The sequence below is a fragment of the Gopherus evgoodei genome, chromosome 1 (assembly GCF_007399415.2).
Source record: "Gopherus evgoodei ecotype Sinaloan lineage chromosome 1, rGopEvg1_v1.p, whole genome shotgun sequence".
NCBI classification, from domain to species: Eukaryota; Metazoa; Chordata; order Testudines; family Testudinidae; genus Gopherus; species Gopherus evgoodei.
In genome coordinates this window covers 189,087,187-189,107,724 of record NC_044322.1, presented here as the reverse complement: position 1 = coordinate 189,107,724, position 20,538 = coordinate 189,087,187, and the positions used below count along the sequence as shown (strand labels likewise).

The window sequence follows — 20,538 nt, the reverse complement described above, 5'->3', positions numbered from 1 at the left end:
ACATACCCTGAAACACCCAAGAAAATGTTTTTGACCTTTCAGGCATTGGGAGCTCAGCCAAGAATGTAAATGCTTTTCAGAGACTGTGGGGATGTGGGATTAGCTGGAGTCCTCAGTACCCCCTCCCTCCCTCCATGAGCGTCCATTTGATTCTTTGGCTTTCTGTTACGCTTGTCACACAGCACTGTGCTGTGGCCGCTGTCTATCATAGCCTGGAGATTTTTTCAAATGCTTTCTCATTTCGTCTTCTGTAACGGAGCTCTGATAGAACAGATTTGTCTCCCCATAGAGCGATCAGATCCAGTATCTCCCGTACGGTCCATGCTGGAGCTCTTTTTGGATTTGGGACTGCATTGCCACCCGTGCTGATCAGAGCTCCATGCTGGGCAAACAGGAAATGAAATTCAAAAGTTCGCGGGGCTTTTTCTGTCTACCTGGCCAGTGCATCTGAGTTCAGATTGCTTTCCAGAGCAGTCACAATGGTGCACTGTGGGATAATGCCCGGAGGCCAATACCGTCGATTTGCAGCCACACTAACCCTAATCCGACATGGCAATACCAATTTCAGTGCTACTCCTCTCATCTGGGAGGAGTACAGAAATCGGTTTAAAGAGCCCTTTATAGCGATATAAAGGGCCTCGTTGTGTGGACAGGTGCACGGTTAAATCGGTTTAACGCTGCTAAATTCGGTTTAAATGCGTAGTGTAGACCAAGCCTAAGGGAAGAAGAGTAACAGAAGGTACACCAGTTTTTGGATTTTCAGTGACCACCAGTCCCAGGCCTTGAATTGGAAAGAGAACCACAATGGTTTTAAAGTTCTGTTTTCAAGTGTTTGGAGACAATCTCATCATAGTTTTTCCTCCTCTTAACTTTGTAAGTCAGGGCTTTAGAGTATTCAGTCAGCAGAGTCTCCCAGTAACAAGAGACATCCTCCATCTGCAAGTGGTCCATGATGAACTGGTGCCCCCTGGAGGCAAAGAAAAATAAAGTGACAGCTCAAAGTCAAACTTTGTTCCTGGAAGATGAAAAATCCTTGGATTTAGCTATTTTTTTTAAAATGGGAAAACATGAGAATTTGGATGTACAGCGGTATATACTGTTTATTATTAATATTAATGTGACACCTTTCATTACCACTAGCAGCTCTGATGACTAATTATTCACAAGACAGGTACAGCCTAGCAAGTGGCACTGCAAGCTTCCCCTACATTGCCCCACCAATCAGTCCTATTTGACATTTATTGCCAGTTCTGGTGGTAGCATTTTTGTGAAATGGACATTTGCTCCCTGGGGCTAATTCATTTTGTACAGTGAACAAAAGTTATCAGGATCTGATACCTCTTTGGAGGACTATTGACATGGATCAGATTTGAACTAGAGGTGAAGAGTTCTGTTATCAATACCCTGCGCTCGCCACTCTCCCTGCTGAAGATAACTACATTGTGCACTGTTATCACCAGGTTGTACTTGACAGGTATCTCTTTTGAATGCTGTACGCACAAAGAGTATTGGAGGATGGGTGTTTGACAATCAGGAAGAATACACAATTTACCTCTCTGAAATTTCTTGTGCTACATCATCATTTTCCTTTACAAATTGCAACAGCTCCCTAAAAGGAAAAAGAAAAATTGCAATAAGTATTGGCTCAATGCATAATACCACACACCCAGCTAGTGTGTTGTGGCAGAACTAGATTTGGGGATCCTAAAGCCAAGCATGTGGCTGGTGCTGCTACTTTCATAACCAAACTTTTACCAGTCTTGGGGGGGACAAGGAGGAATCTGAATTCTGGCAGCTGACGAATGTTTGGAACCATTAACAGCTAAGATGACTGCTCTCCTTTTTACTCTAAGTCAGAAATACTGAGGGCTTGTCTCAATTTTCACTTCTAACCTTTAGGTTCAAGGTATGCTGAACATCGGCAACATCCTCCTGGCCTAGATCTCAGAATAGATATTACTACTAAAAAGGTAAGGAATAATCAAAAATACCTTCAATAATCAAACTTATGTTAGAAGAATGTCAACATTTACTGTGTATCTCTAATGAGGCCAATAATATATTTTTCCTCAACATGTCTATGGCTCTAAACTATTTCCTGTATGACTAATATGTACTGAGAATTGTGTTTGTTTCTTTTACAAAGAAAGGAGAATGAAACATATATATCTCCACTGTCTAAGGGATCAGCAAATGCCACATGATGTTCTTTCTACCTTTGGTGCACTGAATACGAGCAGAGCGTGGGTATTTGTCAATACAACCCAAGCCTGATCATACCTTGAGTAGCATGGGTAGCACAGAGCCCACTGCATGAAATACTCTGCATAACACACTTGGGATCATTGAGTCATTCCAGAAAATCAACTCTAGTCTCCTACCTGACATCAGAGAGGTCTGGTTTGACTGGTATGTAATGTACCCAAGGCTTCAGCTGTGGGTAGAAGAACTCAAGCCACTCTTCCCCTACATGAAAGACCAATGAGCTACACAAGAAGAGGTGTTTGAAGCGGAAACTGGCTGCTACCCCTCGGAAATTAAACAGGTATCTGTAAAAAAAAGAAGCAAAGAAAAATTTGATTTTGTATTGGCATTCCCCATCCACTAACTCAGGATTTTTTTAAGCACTTTTTGAAACTTTGGCTGCTTTTTAAAATCTGAAATGCTAAGTGCCCTCACCTCAAATGAAAAATGTGCATGGAGAGACTAGGCTCCAGCTAACAGGTTTGCATTTTCCATCCCCCCTGCCTCTAATGTAAGAACTAGTGACAAAGTGAGAACAAAGACACTTCACCTGCCAAGGTCAGATTACAGATACCAGACCAAGAGCTGCATTTCTTATGCCATGGAGATTAGTAATATATACAACTGTAGAGAACCCTGAACTCAGGGTTTGGTAGGGAAGTAAAAAGGACATGCTTAATTTTAAACATTTTGGTGTAAAGGAGGCTTTTGTAGTTAGTTTCCACAGAATTCTTCAGTTCTCCTTTACATTCCAGACTTGGCAGTCTCTTGACACTGACATTTAAAGAGGCCAAACTAAGCTCTCCCAAACCTTCAGTTGACTCCACATAGGTGCAGAGATCTGCCTGCCTGCATGGATTTAGTTGCAGGATTGGGGCCTTAAAAAGAAAATGACACTTTAAAACAAACAAGCCTAGCAACACTAACAATCAGACAAGATTTCAGCAGCTCCTGAACAGATTTATTGAGCAAAACCTCACTTGTATTTGCAGTGATCGACCAGAGGAATTTCCTTCGCAGGCGGTTTCCCAAGTGTGTCCTTCAAGAAAATGAGACTTCAAAATATTACTTCAGTACAATTTATTTTCTGATCACATTTTGCGCAAGGCTTCTTCTTCAACAAACCATAAATACGGCTAAAGTCTCAAAAGTTTCCCTGGTCATGGAAAACCAGTTTGGCTTCTAATTGCATCAGCATCTTTGGGGGCCTCTCTCATCTTTACCTGAGAAATATTCTCTGTCTGTTACAAACATTCTAAGAGCAAGTCTCTTACTTAATGACTATCAACAGGGTTGGGCTTTAGCAATGCATTTTCCTCATCTGTGTGTGCACTGGAACTTCTAAGTTAATAGTGCTGGGGGAAAGTGTTGATTAGTGTACAGGAACTGTTAAAAAGCCTCCAACGTGTTCCCTGAAGAGTTAACAGTCAGTCACAGTGAGAGCTTCCCCCATAACAGAGGAAGGGTTGCAACCTCCTGAGCAGATGCAGATAGCAAAAAGCCATGTTGGTCACTGACTCCCAGACCCCCATCCTCAGCAGACACACACCCTCAATCACAGGGGCCAAAATAATCTTTGCTACTGTCTCTGGTTGCTTCTCCCACATGTCTAAAACCTCAGTGAACAACAATGGCTAAACTCGAGCAGAGAATGCCCAGCCCTCTGTCCCCTAAAGAGCCTGCTCTGCTACCACAGTCTGAATCTAAGTGATGGTCTTTGCAAACTGACAAGAATTTTCCTCACTGACAATGAAATATCTCAGTCCAGCTTCCTAGAAGGATGCCTTCAGTGGGTCAGATCTTTCTTCTCAGAACAGCAGAAGATTGTTATGGGCAACAGTTCCTCTATAGCCTTCATGGGTGGAGTCCCATGAGGCTCTACCCTCCCCTCTCCATTATTGTTCAGCACATATATGAAGCCTTTGGGGGAGCAGGTCAGACAACCTGAGCTGAAGTGCCAGCCATTTCCAGATGACAGCACCAACTCTATATCAAACATGAGCAGCACAGTTGCCCAGATTTCTCAGTGCCTATTCAAAAGCAGCACCTGGAAAAAGAGCAGCTGGCTAAAGCCAAACCAAGGGAAGAATGAGCTAGTAGCAGAGGGAAGCACTTCAAAGAACTTGCTTCCCCCACAATTGTGGGCATCTCCCCTCAGTTCGTCAAGTCAGTCTCTAGCTTTAGGGTTCATTTGGACAGGTTAAGGCTACTAGATGCTCAAATAACCAGGAGAGCAAAAGATAAAAAGAAGATTGTGCTCTAGTCCATCAAACACAGACTGGGCTACAGCAATCCATGAATTCATGACCTCCTGGTCTGGTTACTGCAACTCTAGGATTGAAGCCACCCACCCTGGGAAAGCTCTAACTGGGATAAAACACCAATAGCATCACAGGTCATCCTGACCACATCCCTCCAGTGCTCCACTCTCTATATTCAGTAGGGAGTGCATGCAGAATTCACTCTAAAGTAGGGTGACCAGACAGCAAATGTGAGAAATCGGGGTGGGGGTGGGAGTGTAATAGGCGCCTATATAAGAAAAAGACCCAAAAATCAGGACTTCCCTATAAAATCGGGACGTCTGGTCACCCTACTCCAAAGTCTATCAACCACCAGGGGGAGATTCACAAGTGCTGGAAACAGAACTGCATAGGACTTGTGTTACACTAAGGGACTCATGCCTGAAAGAGATAGAAATGACCCTGGCTCTCGCTGCATTCAGATCTACACGGAAAACTCCTCTCTCTGATGCTACTTTCTCTTAACAACCTCTTCTGTCTCTCTCACACATACACAAGAAAAAAAACTCCTCAAGTTACTTATCCTACAGACTGGGAGAAGGGGGAGTGCTTGTTACTTATTTTTAAATACTTGTGAGATGCTCAGAGACTGCAGTGATGGAGCCATGCCCGTACCTACATTAGACAGTTACAGCCATCCGATGGCAATAATTTGAACGCCTGACTTAGAAGTGGCTTAACTAGTGACACAGCCTCCCCCACCAATATTATCACCAGTCTCCTAAGAAGCAACATTTACATAAAGCACTTGAAATCGCCCTTTTTAAACTATTGCTTCCTAAGCTGCTTATGCAGTTAGCTCCTTAGTGGTTACTTTTTCAGATTTCCAGGCCTGGTTTTTAGTGTACTCAGCATCGACGAGTTCTGGGTTCTCTCGAGACAGAACAATGAGGGGATCCCTCTCAGGACTTGTTCTGCAAGAGAAACAACATTCAGATCAGTCAGTGTCATTCTGAATGTCTCCAATTCCGCACGCCTGCATGACAGCCAACTAACAATGGGATTCAAGACAGAAATACCTCCTAGTCTCTATCAGACTGGCTCTTGTGTGGCCTGAAGGCAATATTGGTAAATGCTGCTCACAATATCTGTAGGAGGACATATCTGGGGGAAAGGGGACAGGGGGTATGTGAAATGGAATAACTAAGTGATATTCGCTTATCCCATTTAGTTTTAAGTGGTATAGTCTTTAAACATTATTCAGAACAAATCAGCAAAAGAGCTATTATCTTCATGCCTGATCCTGAGAAGTGCGGACTACTCTCAATTTATATCTAAATTATGAAGTTCAGAGATGTTTAGCATCTTTTAGGATTAGGCCCTTTGTTAGGAGAAAAATTAACATGGGTGTGACCTGAATGAAATCTTCATTCTCTTTGCCCCCTGGATACACTATTGAGAGTTGCACATTTTCATGTCTGTTTTCTTAAATGCACAACCTATAAACAATAGGACAAAAATAGTCTGCTCCTTCCTTACTTGTCCCATCATTGCTGCAAGGATACTTGCTGAGTCACTAAAGTGCACTGCTGCAGAGAATTACAAAATAAAGCATACAGATGCCCAAAAAGGAGCTATGATGATACCAGACAAACCTTCCAATGCATATCAAAATAGCTGTAGTTCCCATTGCAAGGGAAGCAAAATACAGAACAAAAAGAGTCCTTATTCAAACCATTCATTAATTAAGAACTAAAACAGCTGAACTCTTCCTAGCACACTCACCACCGCTATTGTTATATGTATATCTTACTACACTAAATTAGTTGCAAATGGCAGCGAATGCTTGGTATATGAGCCGAGAGGATGTTGTACAAGGTGGTGGACCCAATTTGCTTTTCAGAAACATATTTTGGTTACATTTTTGGTTAGTACCTAGAGAAAATTTCACAAGTCCAGACAGCTGACACTGTAAGGCACTGCAGCTAAGAGCAAGCCTCCCAGCCCAGGTCAACAGATTCAGGCTAGCGGGGCTTGTGCCAGCACACTAAAAAGTAGCTGTGTGGATGCTGCGGCAATGGTTGAGGCTCACTAGCCACCTGAGCTTGGATCCAGGGAGCAGGGTGGGTCTGAGCTCGAGTAGCTAGCCCAAGCCTCTGCTAGTGCCACAACGTCCACCGCTGCTATTTTTTAGCATGCTAGTGCAAGTCTATTTATTTGGGCTGGAAGGCTTGCTTCCAGCTGCAGTACCCCTAAATGCAACCCCATGCAGCTCCACTACTGCTCCTCAAGCCAAACATATTCTGCTTTCTTACTGATTCAAGCAGAAACTAGTGACTGAACCTAACTCTGTCAGATATTTTTCCTCATGAAGTGGACAAAAACAGCAGTAGCCATGTGGTGGGCTGAGGGTGAAACAAAGCATTATTTGCTGTGCAGCACTATTTCCCTTTGGCATGGTCTTTGCAATATTGCCTACACTTAGCACAGGAAATGTCATAGAACTGGACATACTGCTTTTTAAATGGCAACTGCTGTGTCAAGTAGTACTTAAAGATCCCCAGAAATAAAAAGCTAGTGCATATTTTCATCAGCCTTATTTTGGTCTTAATTAAACTGGCACCTGTTGGCAGCCTATATTGCCAGAATAACCTGGAGTTGGAAAATGCACTCACCTGGATCCTCGAAAATATCCTTTGGAGATTTTTTTCTTCCACGGCCATTTTTCTGCAGATCTGGAAACATTTTTTAATATGTGAGAATAAATAATTTAACACAAGCATGAAAAAGTGTCCTCAGTTTCTGCAGTATAGTCACATTTCATTATTCTTGAGGTTTGATGGGAACCAATTCTTTCATTAGAGCAGAAAAACATCTCGGCTAAGCCCAACAAGACGGGCCTTTTCCACAGACAGTAGCTCTCTAGCCAAGATGTTATAGGGGGGTGTATATCAATCTATACACACAAAAACAAACTCTTTCCTGTGTTATCAGTAGTACTGTGAATTATTGAAACTTAAATCATTCTAAAACTCCAGTTCACATTTCACTACTTATCCCGCTGCTTTCCTTTTTTTGCATTTCACTGAGCATCGGTCATGCAAATCAAATGAGCACTTTCTAGGCATTTTTACTTTCTACTTCTCTTGTACGTGCAAAACATTGTTCAGTCCCTAAATTTGCAGGCTAATGGTTGCATGAACCACCTTCGTTTTAAATTTAAACACATCACTGAACCATTAGAAAAACAAAATAAAAAGAAAGTTTAAATATACTGCTTGTGTGTCTAATGTGTATGTTCACACATCCACCAAAACATATGCATGTCAGAATTGTTATCCCACAAGATTAGTTTCTGTAATCCTTGTCCTTTCTTCCCCAATGTCTGTTGCTCTCACTTGTGTCTTGTCTAAAACATAGGTCCCAATCCTGCAGTCAGCTCTGTGCAGGTAAACCTTTGCACATGCATGGAGCCCCAATGAAGTCACTGGGGGTCCATATGGGTGGGAGAATCTGCTTGCATGGATCTGATTGTACATTTTTTAAGGTGGAAAGCTATTTTTAAAAAATCATGCCATTAGATGCCTGGCGTAATTCTGTGCTTGAGAAATAATGATTTATTTTATTAATGCTCCTCCAGTTTTTTTTTTTAAACCTGTATTTTGGGCATTAATTATTGCCTTAGGAATTCAAGGAGGAAAATACTTAACCCTGGGGTCTGTTGCTAATAGATCTTTGCTTCAAAATGCTTTGTTTCCCATTGCATTCCTATAACTGCTCACCTTCCCATAGCCTAAGGGCAAGTCTACACTACAAAATGAAGTTGACCTAGGTTATATCAACATACAGCCGCCGCAGTAATTAAATCACTTTTGCAGGTCCACACTATGCTCCTTGCATCAGCGGTGCATGTCCTCACCAGGAGTGCTTGCACCGATTTAACTGCCAGTGTGGGGCATTGTGGGATGGCTTCTGAAAGGCAGCAACAGTTGATGCAAGCAATGCAGTGTCTACATAGACACTGTGGGGTCAACCTAACTACACTGACTTAAGCGTAACACCTCTTACAGAGGTGCAATTAAGTTGGTGTAGTGGGAGATTTACATCGGTGGGACTGACATTTTAGTGTGGATGCTTACGGAGTTAGGTCGACGTAAGCTGCCTTAGGCCAACCTAACTCTGTAGTGTAGACCAGGCCTAAGTGCTGCTCTCTGAGGGAGACCAACCCTTAGACTGACAAAAGAATATCATGGCCAAATGAAAAATACCCTCTCACAAACTTCTCGTGGCTTACTAGTCAGTTACTCTGATCCCCTAGGGTATGTCTACACTACAATCAGACACCCACAGCTGGCCCGTGCCAGCTGACTCAGGCTCATGGGGTTGGTGCTGTGGGGCTGTTTAACTGCAGTGTAAACATTCTGGCTCGGGCTGCAGCCTGAGTGTTGGGAACCTCACAGGGATGTCTACCCTGAAATTAAACTGCAAGACTGGATGTCTACACAGCAATTAAACAGCTCTACAGTCCATGTCCCACAAGCCCGAGTCAGCTGGTACAGGCCAGCCATGGGTTTTTTAATTGCAGTTCAGACTTACCCTTAGATCAGTGGTTCTGAACTAGCGGTATGTGTAGCCCTGGGGGTACACAGAGGTCTTTCAGGGGATATATCAACTCATCTAGATATTTGCCTAGTTTTGCAACAGGTTACATAAAAAGCACTAGCGAAGTCAGTACAAACTAAAATTTCATACAGACAATGACCTGTTTATACTGCTCTATTTACTGTACACTGAAATGTAAGTACAATATTTATATTCCAACTAATTAATTTTATAATTATATGGTAAAAATGAGAAAGTAAATAATTTGTAAGCAAGTAGTTTTTAAGTGAGGTGAAACTTGGGGGTACACAAGACAAATCAGACACCTGAAGTGGGTAAAGTAGTCCGGAAAGGTTGAGAGCTATTGTCTTAGAAAAGTCCTGTCTCTTCTCTTGTGTAAAAACAGTCCCCCCGAGCACGAGATGATTTGGCTTCAGGAAAATAGACCTAATTGGCTTAGAAGTTATTGTCACCATATTGCATCAATGCTAGGAGGTTCTCTTGCATAGTTGTGCTGAGTGGTTTCTTTTCTATGAAAAAAACTCCTCTCTCCTGAAACATACCTTCGGAGGTCCTCTCTCATTAAGTCCCAGCGCCCAAGACCTGTCGGGTAAATTGGCCAAACAGCTGGTCCCCCTTCCCAAAACGTCCAGGCGGGATACATGATATCATGGTACTCAGAAGTCTTAAAAACAAGAAAATCACCGGGAATACAAGTGGCCATGCATTTAACCAAGTTTCACCCTCACCGTTAAGAAGAGGAGCAACTGGGCTTTATTTAAAAAAAAAAACAAAAAAAACCACACACAGGTATTTAGCCAGTACACATGATAGGGACAATTCCTTGTAACTAGCCTGATGTGATAGACCCAGGCCAGTTGGGAACAGCAGAGTAGCAGAAGGCAGATATACTGGCCACTGGATAAGGAGTTTTCTGTTCCCTGACAGACCAGAGCAGGGGCTGCTCCATGCTAATGAGAACACCTGACTCCAATTAACCTTAGAGTCAGGTGAGGCTGTTAAGCACCTGACTCTAATTAAGGCCCCTCTGATGCTATAAAAGGGCTCACTCCAGTCAGACCAAAGAGAGGTAGGGAGCCAGAGGAGAGGAAATGTGGCTGAAGGGCTGGGTAATGACGACACCCTGAAACCACTGGAAGGGAGTCTTACAGTAAGGGTGAAGAAGGCATTGAGAGACAGAAGCAGGGGAGCTGTGGAGAAGTAGCCCATGGAAATGTATCAACTCTGGCAGTGAAAGGTTGGCTGCCAACAGATGCTGCCATTAGGGTCCCTGGGCCAGAAACCAGAGTAGAGGGTGGGCCCAGGTTCCCCCCAACCTGCCACTACAGAAACCCCTGGGAAGAGAAGACAGGTCCCTGTCAGGAAGGGAGACTCAATTGTTCTTGAATAAACCCGTAGGGACAACAAAGACTATGGGAGTTCTCTCACCAACCTCCCTGCTGGCTTATGATGAAAATGGCTCAGTAGACTGTAACCCTGGCCCTAGAGAGAGAAGGGTTACATGAAGGTCACAGTGACTCTCTGAGGCTAACATAAACCGCGTGGGACCCTTGGGGCAAGGTCAGAGCTCTGCCACACTGAACATAAGCTTCCTGAACAGCTGGTGTTAAATAAGCCATTTTTGTGACTTGCCTGGCCTTCTTCTGGTTTCCAGCAATCTAACATTTTACTTGGGGGAAATGTTTCAATCAAATGCCCTCACACATGCAGAGCACGGATTGCAGGTTTATCCAGGGAAGCAGAACCAAACTTAGATTCTGTTTCTCAGTGTGTTGCCCTCACTTACCGCCCACCCCCCGGGAATGTAGCAGTGCCATCCTTGTAGTACTGAAAGGCCACATGCCCAACAAAGAGTCTGGTTTTGTTTGTGTATGTATGTGAAGGGGAAAGAGGTGCTATGTGATTTGCTGGACAGTTAAACCCAGTATCCTGCCTCGGGCCATGGCTAATACCAGATGCTACAGAGAAAGGGGAAGAGAAACCCATAATGCACCAGATTAGATGTACAATGCTCTACATGGAGAAAAAAAATACTCTTCCTGACCACTAGCATGATCAGTGAATACCCTGAAGCATGGCTTTCATTACCTTTTTAAAAAGATATGAATTATATATAGCTACAAACATTAATGGTCATAAAATAGGCAGTACTGTTATGACCATTTCCTGCAACACTTTGCCATCTAGGCTGCTCATGGCTTCTCTTTAATCCACATCAGACTTCCTGGGGACCATCCTACAAGTCACCGTAAAGACATAATCCCTTAAGCAATGCCACTTAACTTCACTAGCCAAATGGCCCTTATAGGAATTGAGCCTCCAATGGTCTATCAGCACTTCCCAATGGCTCTGTAAAAGCATTTGTACTGTACCCCAACTGGTATCTGAGCAGCTGGCTCCATTGGCCACATTCCACTTGAAATAAAGAAGGAACTTCAATAAACTCCTGTAATTTTTCACAGCCATGATGTAATCTATAAGCTAGAGTTCACAGGTGTGACCTCATAGCTATGAGAAAAAGTTACCGTTACTTTTCTGGACTATCAACCAAGAGGATTATAATATGCAAATTAACTCAAAGTAACTATATGATGGTCAACTGAGTTTTTAGTGAGGCCACAAGCCCGCTCCCTTAACAGTGATCTTAAAATGAAACTATCAGGGTTGGCTCTAGGTAATTTGCCGCCCTAAGCATGGTAGGCAGGCTGCCTTCGGCGGCTTGCCTGTGGGAGATCCCTGGTCCCGCGGATTTGGCGGCACGCCTGTGGGAGGTCCGCTGAAGCCGCAGGACCAGCGGACCCTCCGCAGGCATGCAGCCAAAGGCAACCTGCCTGCCGCCCTCGCAGCGACCAGCAGAGCACCCCCTGCGGCTTGCTGCCCCAAGCATGCGCTTGGCGTGCTGGTGCCTGGAGCCACTCCTGGAAACTATAACTTTATCAAAGATCTAAAGCTGATAATGAACCACAGGGAGAACGGCACTAAATCCAGTGGCGGTATGCATCACCCCACTGTTGGACTGATGAAACACTTATCTGGAGCATGAGCTTGTGAGGGGGTCATTCCCTTGAACAAATTTCTAATTCTTTGCACTGGAGAGCTAGAAGGAGAAAGTCTATAAATATGAAGAGCAAACAACTCCAGGTTTTGTATCTGAAAGAAAAGGGTAATTTTGACTTGGAGCCTTTGGGCATCGGAAAAAGAAATTACATTGTGGTAGAACCCCTACTCACTTAAAAATTCCTGTGTCCCATTAGGAAAGGAATTTTTAACTTCTTACTCTTGTGACTGCAATGAACTAGAGGATGAAATGCAGGTCACAGTGTCCCTCACTATCACAAAGGTGCCTGCAGACTCTCACCTTGCTGAAGGAGAATACTGGCATGACTGGCTTCATCCACTTGGGGACCTGGGGGTAATCTCGCACATTGATTACCATCTCCATGTCTGGGAGGCGGCTGCTGATCTTCAGAATGAAATGTTCGACCCCATTACATCTGCAGAGAATTGACATACAACGAAAAGCCATGAGCAAAAGGTTTGGTGTCACCAGGCCTTTGCTTCCCCCACCAGTTACTCTTCTGAAGGGGCAGAGCTGAAGAAGGTGGAAAAGAAAAGCTACAAGGGAGAATGAAGCTGGAGGACACAAACGCTGAAGTATGAGATGGCCAGGTTTGGGGCTAGTTGGAAACAAAGACAGTGAGGTAATTAATGCTTTCATCTTCTCCATGAACCGTTGGGACTCTTCTGTCGAGTGGTACTACTGCCTACTGAGTAGGTTTTTCTACATGTATTATAGATAAGGCCCGACTTGAATCATGGGATGATTGTCAAAAAATTGCAGCTGAGTTGTAGACAAGCCATGGAAAACTGCAGAAAAGTAATATTATTTTTCTGCGATTTTCCACTATCAGCCACCCGGGGCTGAGAGCAGGGGCACACTGCAGAATTCACAATTATTGCAATATTGCAAGTTAAGTACGGCCTTAATAATAGACATTTACATAGTACCTGTCATCCAAATGCCCCAGAAGCACTCAACAAAGTGTACAATCTGTAGACAATAGACACAGCAATCACTCCACCCACTAGTGAAATTCAGGAAGGCAACATAATAACAGTTTCAGAGCGCACACCACTACTCAGCTGCCTAGGACAGGAAATCAAGACTAACCCATCCAAATGGAACTGCCTAGGGAATCTAGAGTGGCAGAATGTAATTATAATCATGCAGGGTAAACATTCCTACTCTGGCAGAAAAAACTGCCCTGGGATTGTTTATAAGTGGTCAAAATCTTAGTTTTATGTCTCGTTTGAAACAGCCCATTTCAAGCAAGACATCAGGCTGGAGCTGGCTCTATGGGTGACTCAAAAGTAGCATGGCACCAACCAAATCATCAATACCACTTGTTGAAGAACCTGGGCTTTTACTAGAATCTCCCAGCCAAGGACTGACCTAACCCAACCATAGGAAATTTAACGGGTTAGCCCTTATTTAGCATTCACGTCCATCACAGAAGAGTTCTTCACCTAATGAGTGACTGAGGAAGCCACAAACATAATGCAGCAGATCAGAAGAGAACAAGATAACTCTGTTAAAGTGATTTCTCCCCAAGTGAGAAGATTTGGTCAGTAGGCTGTGCACTAGTGGAAGACACTGCAGTTCAATTCTTAGGTCAATCCTTTACTCTCAAGCACATAAGCAGGGAAGGACCCCTCATCCGTTTCCTTCTAGGTTGGCAAGGGACAGAAGCAAGCATCTCAGGTCACTTTGTAGCAGGGTGAAGTGATTTCAATTAAGATAATGTAATTAACTGATTTAAATCATATGCATTTTATTTTGTTAAAACTATTTAAATCAGGTTGAGATTCTGTAATACTAATTTGAAAATTTGTGCTACTGAAACTTTACATTAATATGTACAATGAACTAGATAATAAATGCTGGGTTTTTTAAAATGCTGTTACTGTGAGGGGATTTTAATCATCCAAAATTGCTATATAGAAAAAAACTCAAAATATTGAAAATGAAGGCTCTTAGCCTGAAAAACTTGGGCACAGAACTTTAGTCCCACAAATAGTCTCACTGACTTCCATTACTCAGATGTTTGAAGTTAAACACGTGCATAGAAGTTTGCAGTCTCTGAAGCTAAAACTGTATTTCCATTAAAAACTTCTCTTAGAAGCAATTTTGTATTGAAGTGACAAAGATTTTGACACTATGTTACCAATGAAAAGTTATTTATACTTTCAATATATTAACAAACTTATTGTGAACTTTTTAATACACACAAGTGAAAAGTTACAAAAACAGAGCCAGTACCCAGATTTATGTACCTACTGGTGGGATTTTCAAAAGCCCCTAAGCAACTTGGAGAGTATGTCCCAGTAACTTCAAAATAGGAAACCTCTAATGGAGGACAATAGTTTGGTCAAAACATTTCAAGCTTTCTTGACTTTAGGAAGTGTAGTCTATTGAAAAGTTGTGAGAATGTTACTGAGGCCCCTAGACATGTTTGTTTTTTTCACATGTCACAGATGAGCATTTTAATCATGGAACCTCCTTAGCAGAAAAAAATAACTATGTAAAACCTGAAATCCAACTAACATTTAAGAAATTAATTAAAGAAACAATTACAAAACAAACCTGTTTTAATGATTAAAGACCATTAAATAGGAAGAAAGTAAAAAATGAGCAATGCATTATAAAAAGATAATTTTTTTTTTAAAAATCATAATTTAAAACTAAAAAGATATTTCTGAATTTTTTTTAACCAAGATTTTCACCCACCCTACTTTGCAGTAAACCCTCCTGGTTAACTGAGGAGCAGCACTGATGGATCGTGAAGGCATCTGCATCCAACCCTTTTCACTAAAGGGATGTTACTATGATAGAGGGTGCAAATGAAGGGAAAATAGATTAGAATCTTCCCTCTGGATCCTCTCACTCCATTGAACAAAAGAGCACTAAATTATCTTCCCACACTATAAAGGTAGCTTGGATACAGTCACTAGCCCTCTCTGACCCTCAATCCAACCTTGATCCAAGCAACAATGAAAATTATCCCTTTCAGCCAACCTTGCTCCCCACAAAAATTTAAGCCAGCCTTCTCTGGGACTCTAATCTCTTCTAACCCCTGGTCCAACTAATTGCAGAGCCTAGATTTCAATCCAGTGCACGCTTCATCAGGATCTTCCCTCACACAGTGGGACAGAGACCTGTCAAAACACTCCTCCGTTCAGTAAGTGGTCACGTGGCTGGTTCTGGAGTAATTTTTTATTTCCCTGTGGCATGGATGAGATTTTCTGCATTGCTCTCACCTAGCAGGGAACATGCAGTCATGCTCACGGTACAACTTGCTCTTGATGATCTGGTAGTGCGTCCCAAGCTTCCGGCTAACCACATCGGACAGCAGGTCCTTGGAGATGCCTCCTTGAAAGGGAGCCAAGTCCCGCTCCCTAACACTGAGAAAGAAGAGACACCATCTTTCATTAGACACATTAGGGAAGATATTACATTCCCAGTTCTCATGTTTCCTAACTTTACTCTGATGGCTTTCTTGTCTTCCAAGTACTCCACTGTGTAGGCTGCACATTTTGATTCTTCCTTCTCTTCCCACCACTGTCTTCATTTAAAAGCATGGTGCTGTTTAGAGGTATCAGATAAACATGGGCAGAGACTAAAGCCCTTATCCACAGGATTGTTAAAGCACAGGAAGCCAGTGATGCAGTCCTGCTCTGCAGTGGCCATCAGCAGGAGGGCAAAAGGAGCATTTAGAGTAGACTATGGTCCAGTTAGTCACCTGCTTTACTGCTGATGCTGCCAACAAGGAGAAAATTAGGAGGGTAGCTTTTGTGTGTGGATGTCCCTTCTCTAGGAAACAGCAAGAACCATCAACTAATTTTTTTTAGAAGGCCATCAATAGTGTTCCCTTTAATACTAGTTTTCCCTCCTTGGTTGAAGATATGATAGGTTAGCTCTCAGCCACTTAACAGCTACACCCTACGTATCAGTGCACTGCAAGAGTATTTTCTCTCTCGTGCCAGAGGGCCCCTCAAGCAACCAGGAAAACATGCCCTCACCTTTGGTAGCAGCTGCAGTTCTCCCTTATACATGGTCTGTAGCTCTCCACTGCTCTGTCAATCTGGCCAATGAAATGTTTCCATTTTGCATCTGGAAGAAAGAAAGAGAGAACAAAAAAGACTTAATATAGTACATCCATTATATTATCACAGCAGCTACCAGGAGATGAATGGATCTTCCAGTCCATGAAAGCCAGCTGGTCTGATGACACCAATGGTGTGTGTCGAACACCACAGACCACTTCTGTTCTACTCTTATCTATGTGTCTAACACATTACATGGTGGTGCTGCCTCTAGGTGTGAGAGGGAGTTGAATGTCCATGTTTATTAAGTTCATGACTTCTCCATTGAAACTGTCAGCAAGGGGGTGCCAGAGGTGACAGTGGTTCTTTTAATGTGGATTCCTCAATCCAGATTGAAAGAACAGACTCAATTCACATAAGCCACTGAACAAGCATTAGGTAGCAATGACTCTGGTCAGTGCTAGAGAGAGCTGGATTTGAACCTGTGGTTTAAAGGAAAGTATTTTTACTTGTACATGCTACCTAGTTAAGACATGACCTAATGGCTAGAAATTGAAGATAGACAAATTCAGACTGGAAATAAGACATCAATTTTTAAGGGTGAGAGAAAATAACGACTGGAACAATTTACCAAGGGTCACGGTGGATTCTCCAACACTGACAATTTTTAAATCAAGATTGGATGTTGTTCTAAAAGATCTGCTCTAGGAATTATTATGGGGAAGTTCTATGGGCTGTGCTTTATAGGAGGTCAGACTAGATGATCACAATGGTCCCTTCTGGCCTTGGAATCTGGGAATCAGCTCTCCTTTGATTTTTCCCCACTTCTGAGAGGGACAGAAAGAAAGCTCAGTAATGTCTGCCCCTTATCTCCTAGGTACCAGAGCCCAAATCTTGGATTCCTGTCAAGGCATTGTCCTTACTCAACCAAACATCTAGATAAAGGGACATGTGTGATGTAGGTGCTGTATATTACTAGGACTACTCCAAAGCAATTAGTGAACATGCACAGAGCCATCTCAAGAAGGTGCACTCTGCAGTAGCTGGGCTACTCTCCTATTACAACTGTAAAATACCTCTGTCACTGGGTGGGCTAGCCTTTTAAGGGGACAGGTATCAGAGGGGCAGCCGTGTTAGTCTGGATCTGTAAAAAGCGACAAAGAGTCCTGTGGCACTTCACAAACTAACAGAAGTAGTGGAGCGTAAGCTTTTGTGGGTGAATACCCACTTCGTCAGATGAACGACATCTGATGAAGTGGATATTCACCCACGAAAGCTTATGCTCCAATAAATCTGTTAGGGTATGGCTACACTTGAAATTTCAAAGCGCTGCCGTGAGAGTGTGGTCAGAGCGCCAGCACTGCACGTAAACCACAGCCCTTACGGTGTAGCTTGCAGTGCTGGGAGATGTGCTCCCAGCACTGTGGCACTGTTTACACTGAGGCTTTACAGCGCTGTATCTTGCAGCGCTCAGGGGGGTGTTTTTTCACACCCCTGAGCGCGAAAGTTGCAGCGCTATAAAGCGCCAATGTAGCCAAGCCCTTAGTTTGTAAGGTGCCACAGGACTCTTTGTCACCTTGTAAGGGGAGTGAGGCTGATCCCGACCTGTGCCTAGTTTTCCACCTCCCAGGTGATGAGTTCAGATTTGGCTGGTGGTTGGGTCATGTGGTCAGGCATCACAGGATGGTAGTCTGGGTGAGGCTTTATATAAGAGGGATCCTGCTTTCTCAGGAATGAGAGATCAGGAGTCAGGGTGAGTCTTTTCAAAGAATCCTAAAGTTGGCTGGCAGAGGTACCCTGCTTAGAGAAGTCTGAGGAGCTGAGGCCTGATACAAGGGTAAAGAGTAGACACAGACCTACAAGGAGGCTCCTGTGGGTGGCACTAGAGTAAACCCAGGGTCAAAGAAGAAGCTCTTTATACCAGCTGGTTGGAGCTACTTGCAATAAAGAACAGCAGCAAAACTCTTCAGAGGGAAATAGAAGTCCAGGAGAAGCATCATGAAGTGGTGAGCCTGGAGAAGTCTCCGGCTTTCAGTTAAACTACTTTATACTACCAAATGAAACCCCAGAGTGGAGAGTAGCTTCATTTGGATATAGGAGCGTGTACTTCCTATCCTAAACTACGCCGCAGACAGCATCTGAGCAGAGTGGGTTGGTCACGGAGGCCTGCGAGGCGGCTGAGGGAGCTTGCACAGTGACCAGCAGGAGGCTGATCCAAACGGAAGGGGCAGCCTCTCCTAGGCGGGCAGAAGAGCTCCCACGGGACCTGGCTGCAGGCGGGGATGGGGGCAGAGCTGCAAGGGCCCGGAGCGGAGAAGCCCGAGCCCTGGAGGCGAGAAGAAGCGAGCACTGGGGACGCAGGGGAAGGCACGAGCTGGGGAGGACGACTGAGAGCCAGAGGCGGCAGCGGGCAAAGCAGGACGGGTCCCGGGGCTCTGGGGGCGGGAAATACCCCGCTCCCCAGTGCGGGGGGGGGTGCTGCTGGGAGGGACCCCCGCCCCGATCGCAGCCTCTCACCTGCCGCGCTGCTCCCCGGGCTGGGAACCAGCTGGGACCAGGCAGCCACTCGCAGCGTCCACGCCACCAGCGGCCCCATTGTGCAGCCCGGCGGGCAGTCGCCGCCCGCTTACTGCGCCTGCGCGCCCCCGGCCAGCCCCTCCATCTTCCATCGGGCCGCCGGCTGATTCAAGAAAAAAAGGAAGTCGGGGGAGCGAAGGGCGAAAAGCGCCCCACACAAAGATGTCCGCCGCAGCGGGGAAGGTGGTGGCGCGCCCCGCACAAAGGTGGCCGCCCTAGTCAATTCCTCATCGGTCACATTGCTGCAGCGCATCCGGGACAAAACTCGCTTTGCCTGCTGGGAGTTGTAGTGCCGGACGCTTGCACGTTACATCTCAGAGGGATTTGGGTGCAGGTCTGGGACATCCCCAGCCTCCCTCGGCCCCCCCCCCCCCGCTCTCAGCCCTGGGCAGGGGGTGCACCCAGACCACTGCCCTTCCCTGTCCAGGGTGACTGCGGTGTGGATTGCAGCCCTGGAGCCCCTCACTAACCCTGCTGGCTTGGGTGTACGCAAGGAGCACGTGAACGCCACCTGTGGGGTGGGTGGGAATTGCCCCACCTCAGGGGTACAGTTTGTATAGTGGGGGGGGGTGCTAAGAGCCATGGAACCAAACTGTAAACCCTGTATATGATGGAAACCACTTCACACCAGGGGGTGTGGCAGCACCCTAGTTCCAGCACCTATGTCCTGTCTCTTCAGTAGGGAGACCAGCTGTCCCAATTTTATAGGGACAGTCTTGATATTTGGGACTTTATGTTATACAGGTGGCTATGACTCCCCACCCTGTCCCAATTTTTCCCACTTGCTGTCTGGTCACTCTACCCCTCCAAAGGGCACTGCACAGGGTAAGTAAAGGGGGTGAGAGCCAGGGCTGAGGGGTTCATTTGCTTGAAGCTAGTGCCCAGACAATGCACTAGTGCTATTACTGCTGGAAGTCTGTGTCCATTTCTGGTGTCAGCCAAGAAGGAAATTGGTAAATTGGAAAGAATTCAAAGAAGTACCACAAGAATGAGTAAATGATTAGCAAACATGTCTTATAGTGAGAGACTCCAGAAGCTCAATCAATTTACCTTAACAAAGACAAGGTAAAGGGGTGACTTGATCAGTCTGTAAGTACCTACATGAGGAACACAAACTTGATAATGGGTTCCTCAGTCTAGCAAACAAAGGATAACAAGATCCAATGGGTAGAAACTGAAGCTGACAAATTCAGACTTGAAATAAGGCACACATTTATAACAGTGAGGGTAATTCATTATTGAGAAAACTTAACAAGAGTTGCGGTGGATTCTCCATCACAGGCTGTTTTTTAAATCAAGATTAGATCCTTTTCTAGGTCAAACAGGAATAAATTCAGGGATGTTCTCTAGCTTGTGTTATGCAGGAGCTCAGATTAGAAAATCACAGTGATTCCCTCCGGTCTTAGGGCTTCTCTTCACGTACAGCACAGCAGTGGTGCAGCTGTGCTGCTGTCGTGCTTTACTGGTGATGCTACTATGCTAACAGGAAAGCTTCTTCCATTAGTGTAGCTAATCCACCTATCTGAGAGGCAGTAGCTATGGCCACAGGAGAAGCTTTCCCATCAACATAGCACTGTTTATATTTGGAGTTAGGTCGGTATAACTATGTCACACAAGAGCTATGGATTTTTCACACCCTGAACAATGTAGTTATACCAAGAAAAGCCTGTTGTGTAGACCTGGCCTTATAATCTATGTATCTGTGAATTTGCTACCTATTTTCAAAAGTGCCAACCAATTTGAGAAGGCT

General features: G+C 44.4%; 1 protein-coding gene across 1 annotated transcript; it reads right to left on the bottom strand.

The window, feature by feature from the left end:
• Positions 1-645: 645 nt before the first annotated feature.
• On the bottom strand, positions 646-20,331 carry POGLUT1 (protein O-glucosyltransferase 1). Its single transcript, XM_030580649.1, has 11 exons — positions 18,729-20,331; positions 16,188-16,278; positions 15,426-15,569; positions 12,466-12,601; positions 9,650-9,771; positions 7,160-7,219; positions 5,359-5,458; positions 3,225-3,283; positions 2,382-2,549; positions 1,553-1,609; positions 646-967 (listed from the first exon to the last, which is right to left on the bottom strand). Exons 1-11 carry the CDS (start codon positions 18,805-18,807, stop codon positions 811-813), a joined length of 1,173 nt encoding a protein of 390 aa, XP_030436509.1. The 5' UTR covers positions 18,808-20,331; the 3' UTR covers positions 646-810.
• Between the last annotated feature and the right edge of the window lie 207 nt (positions 20,332-20,538).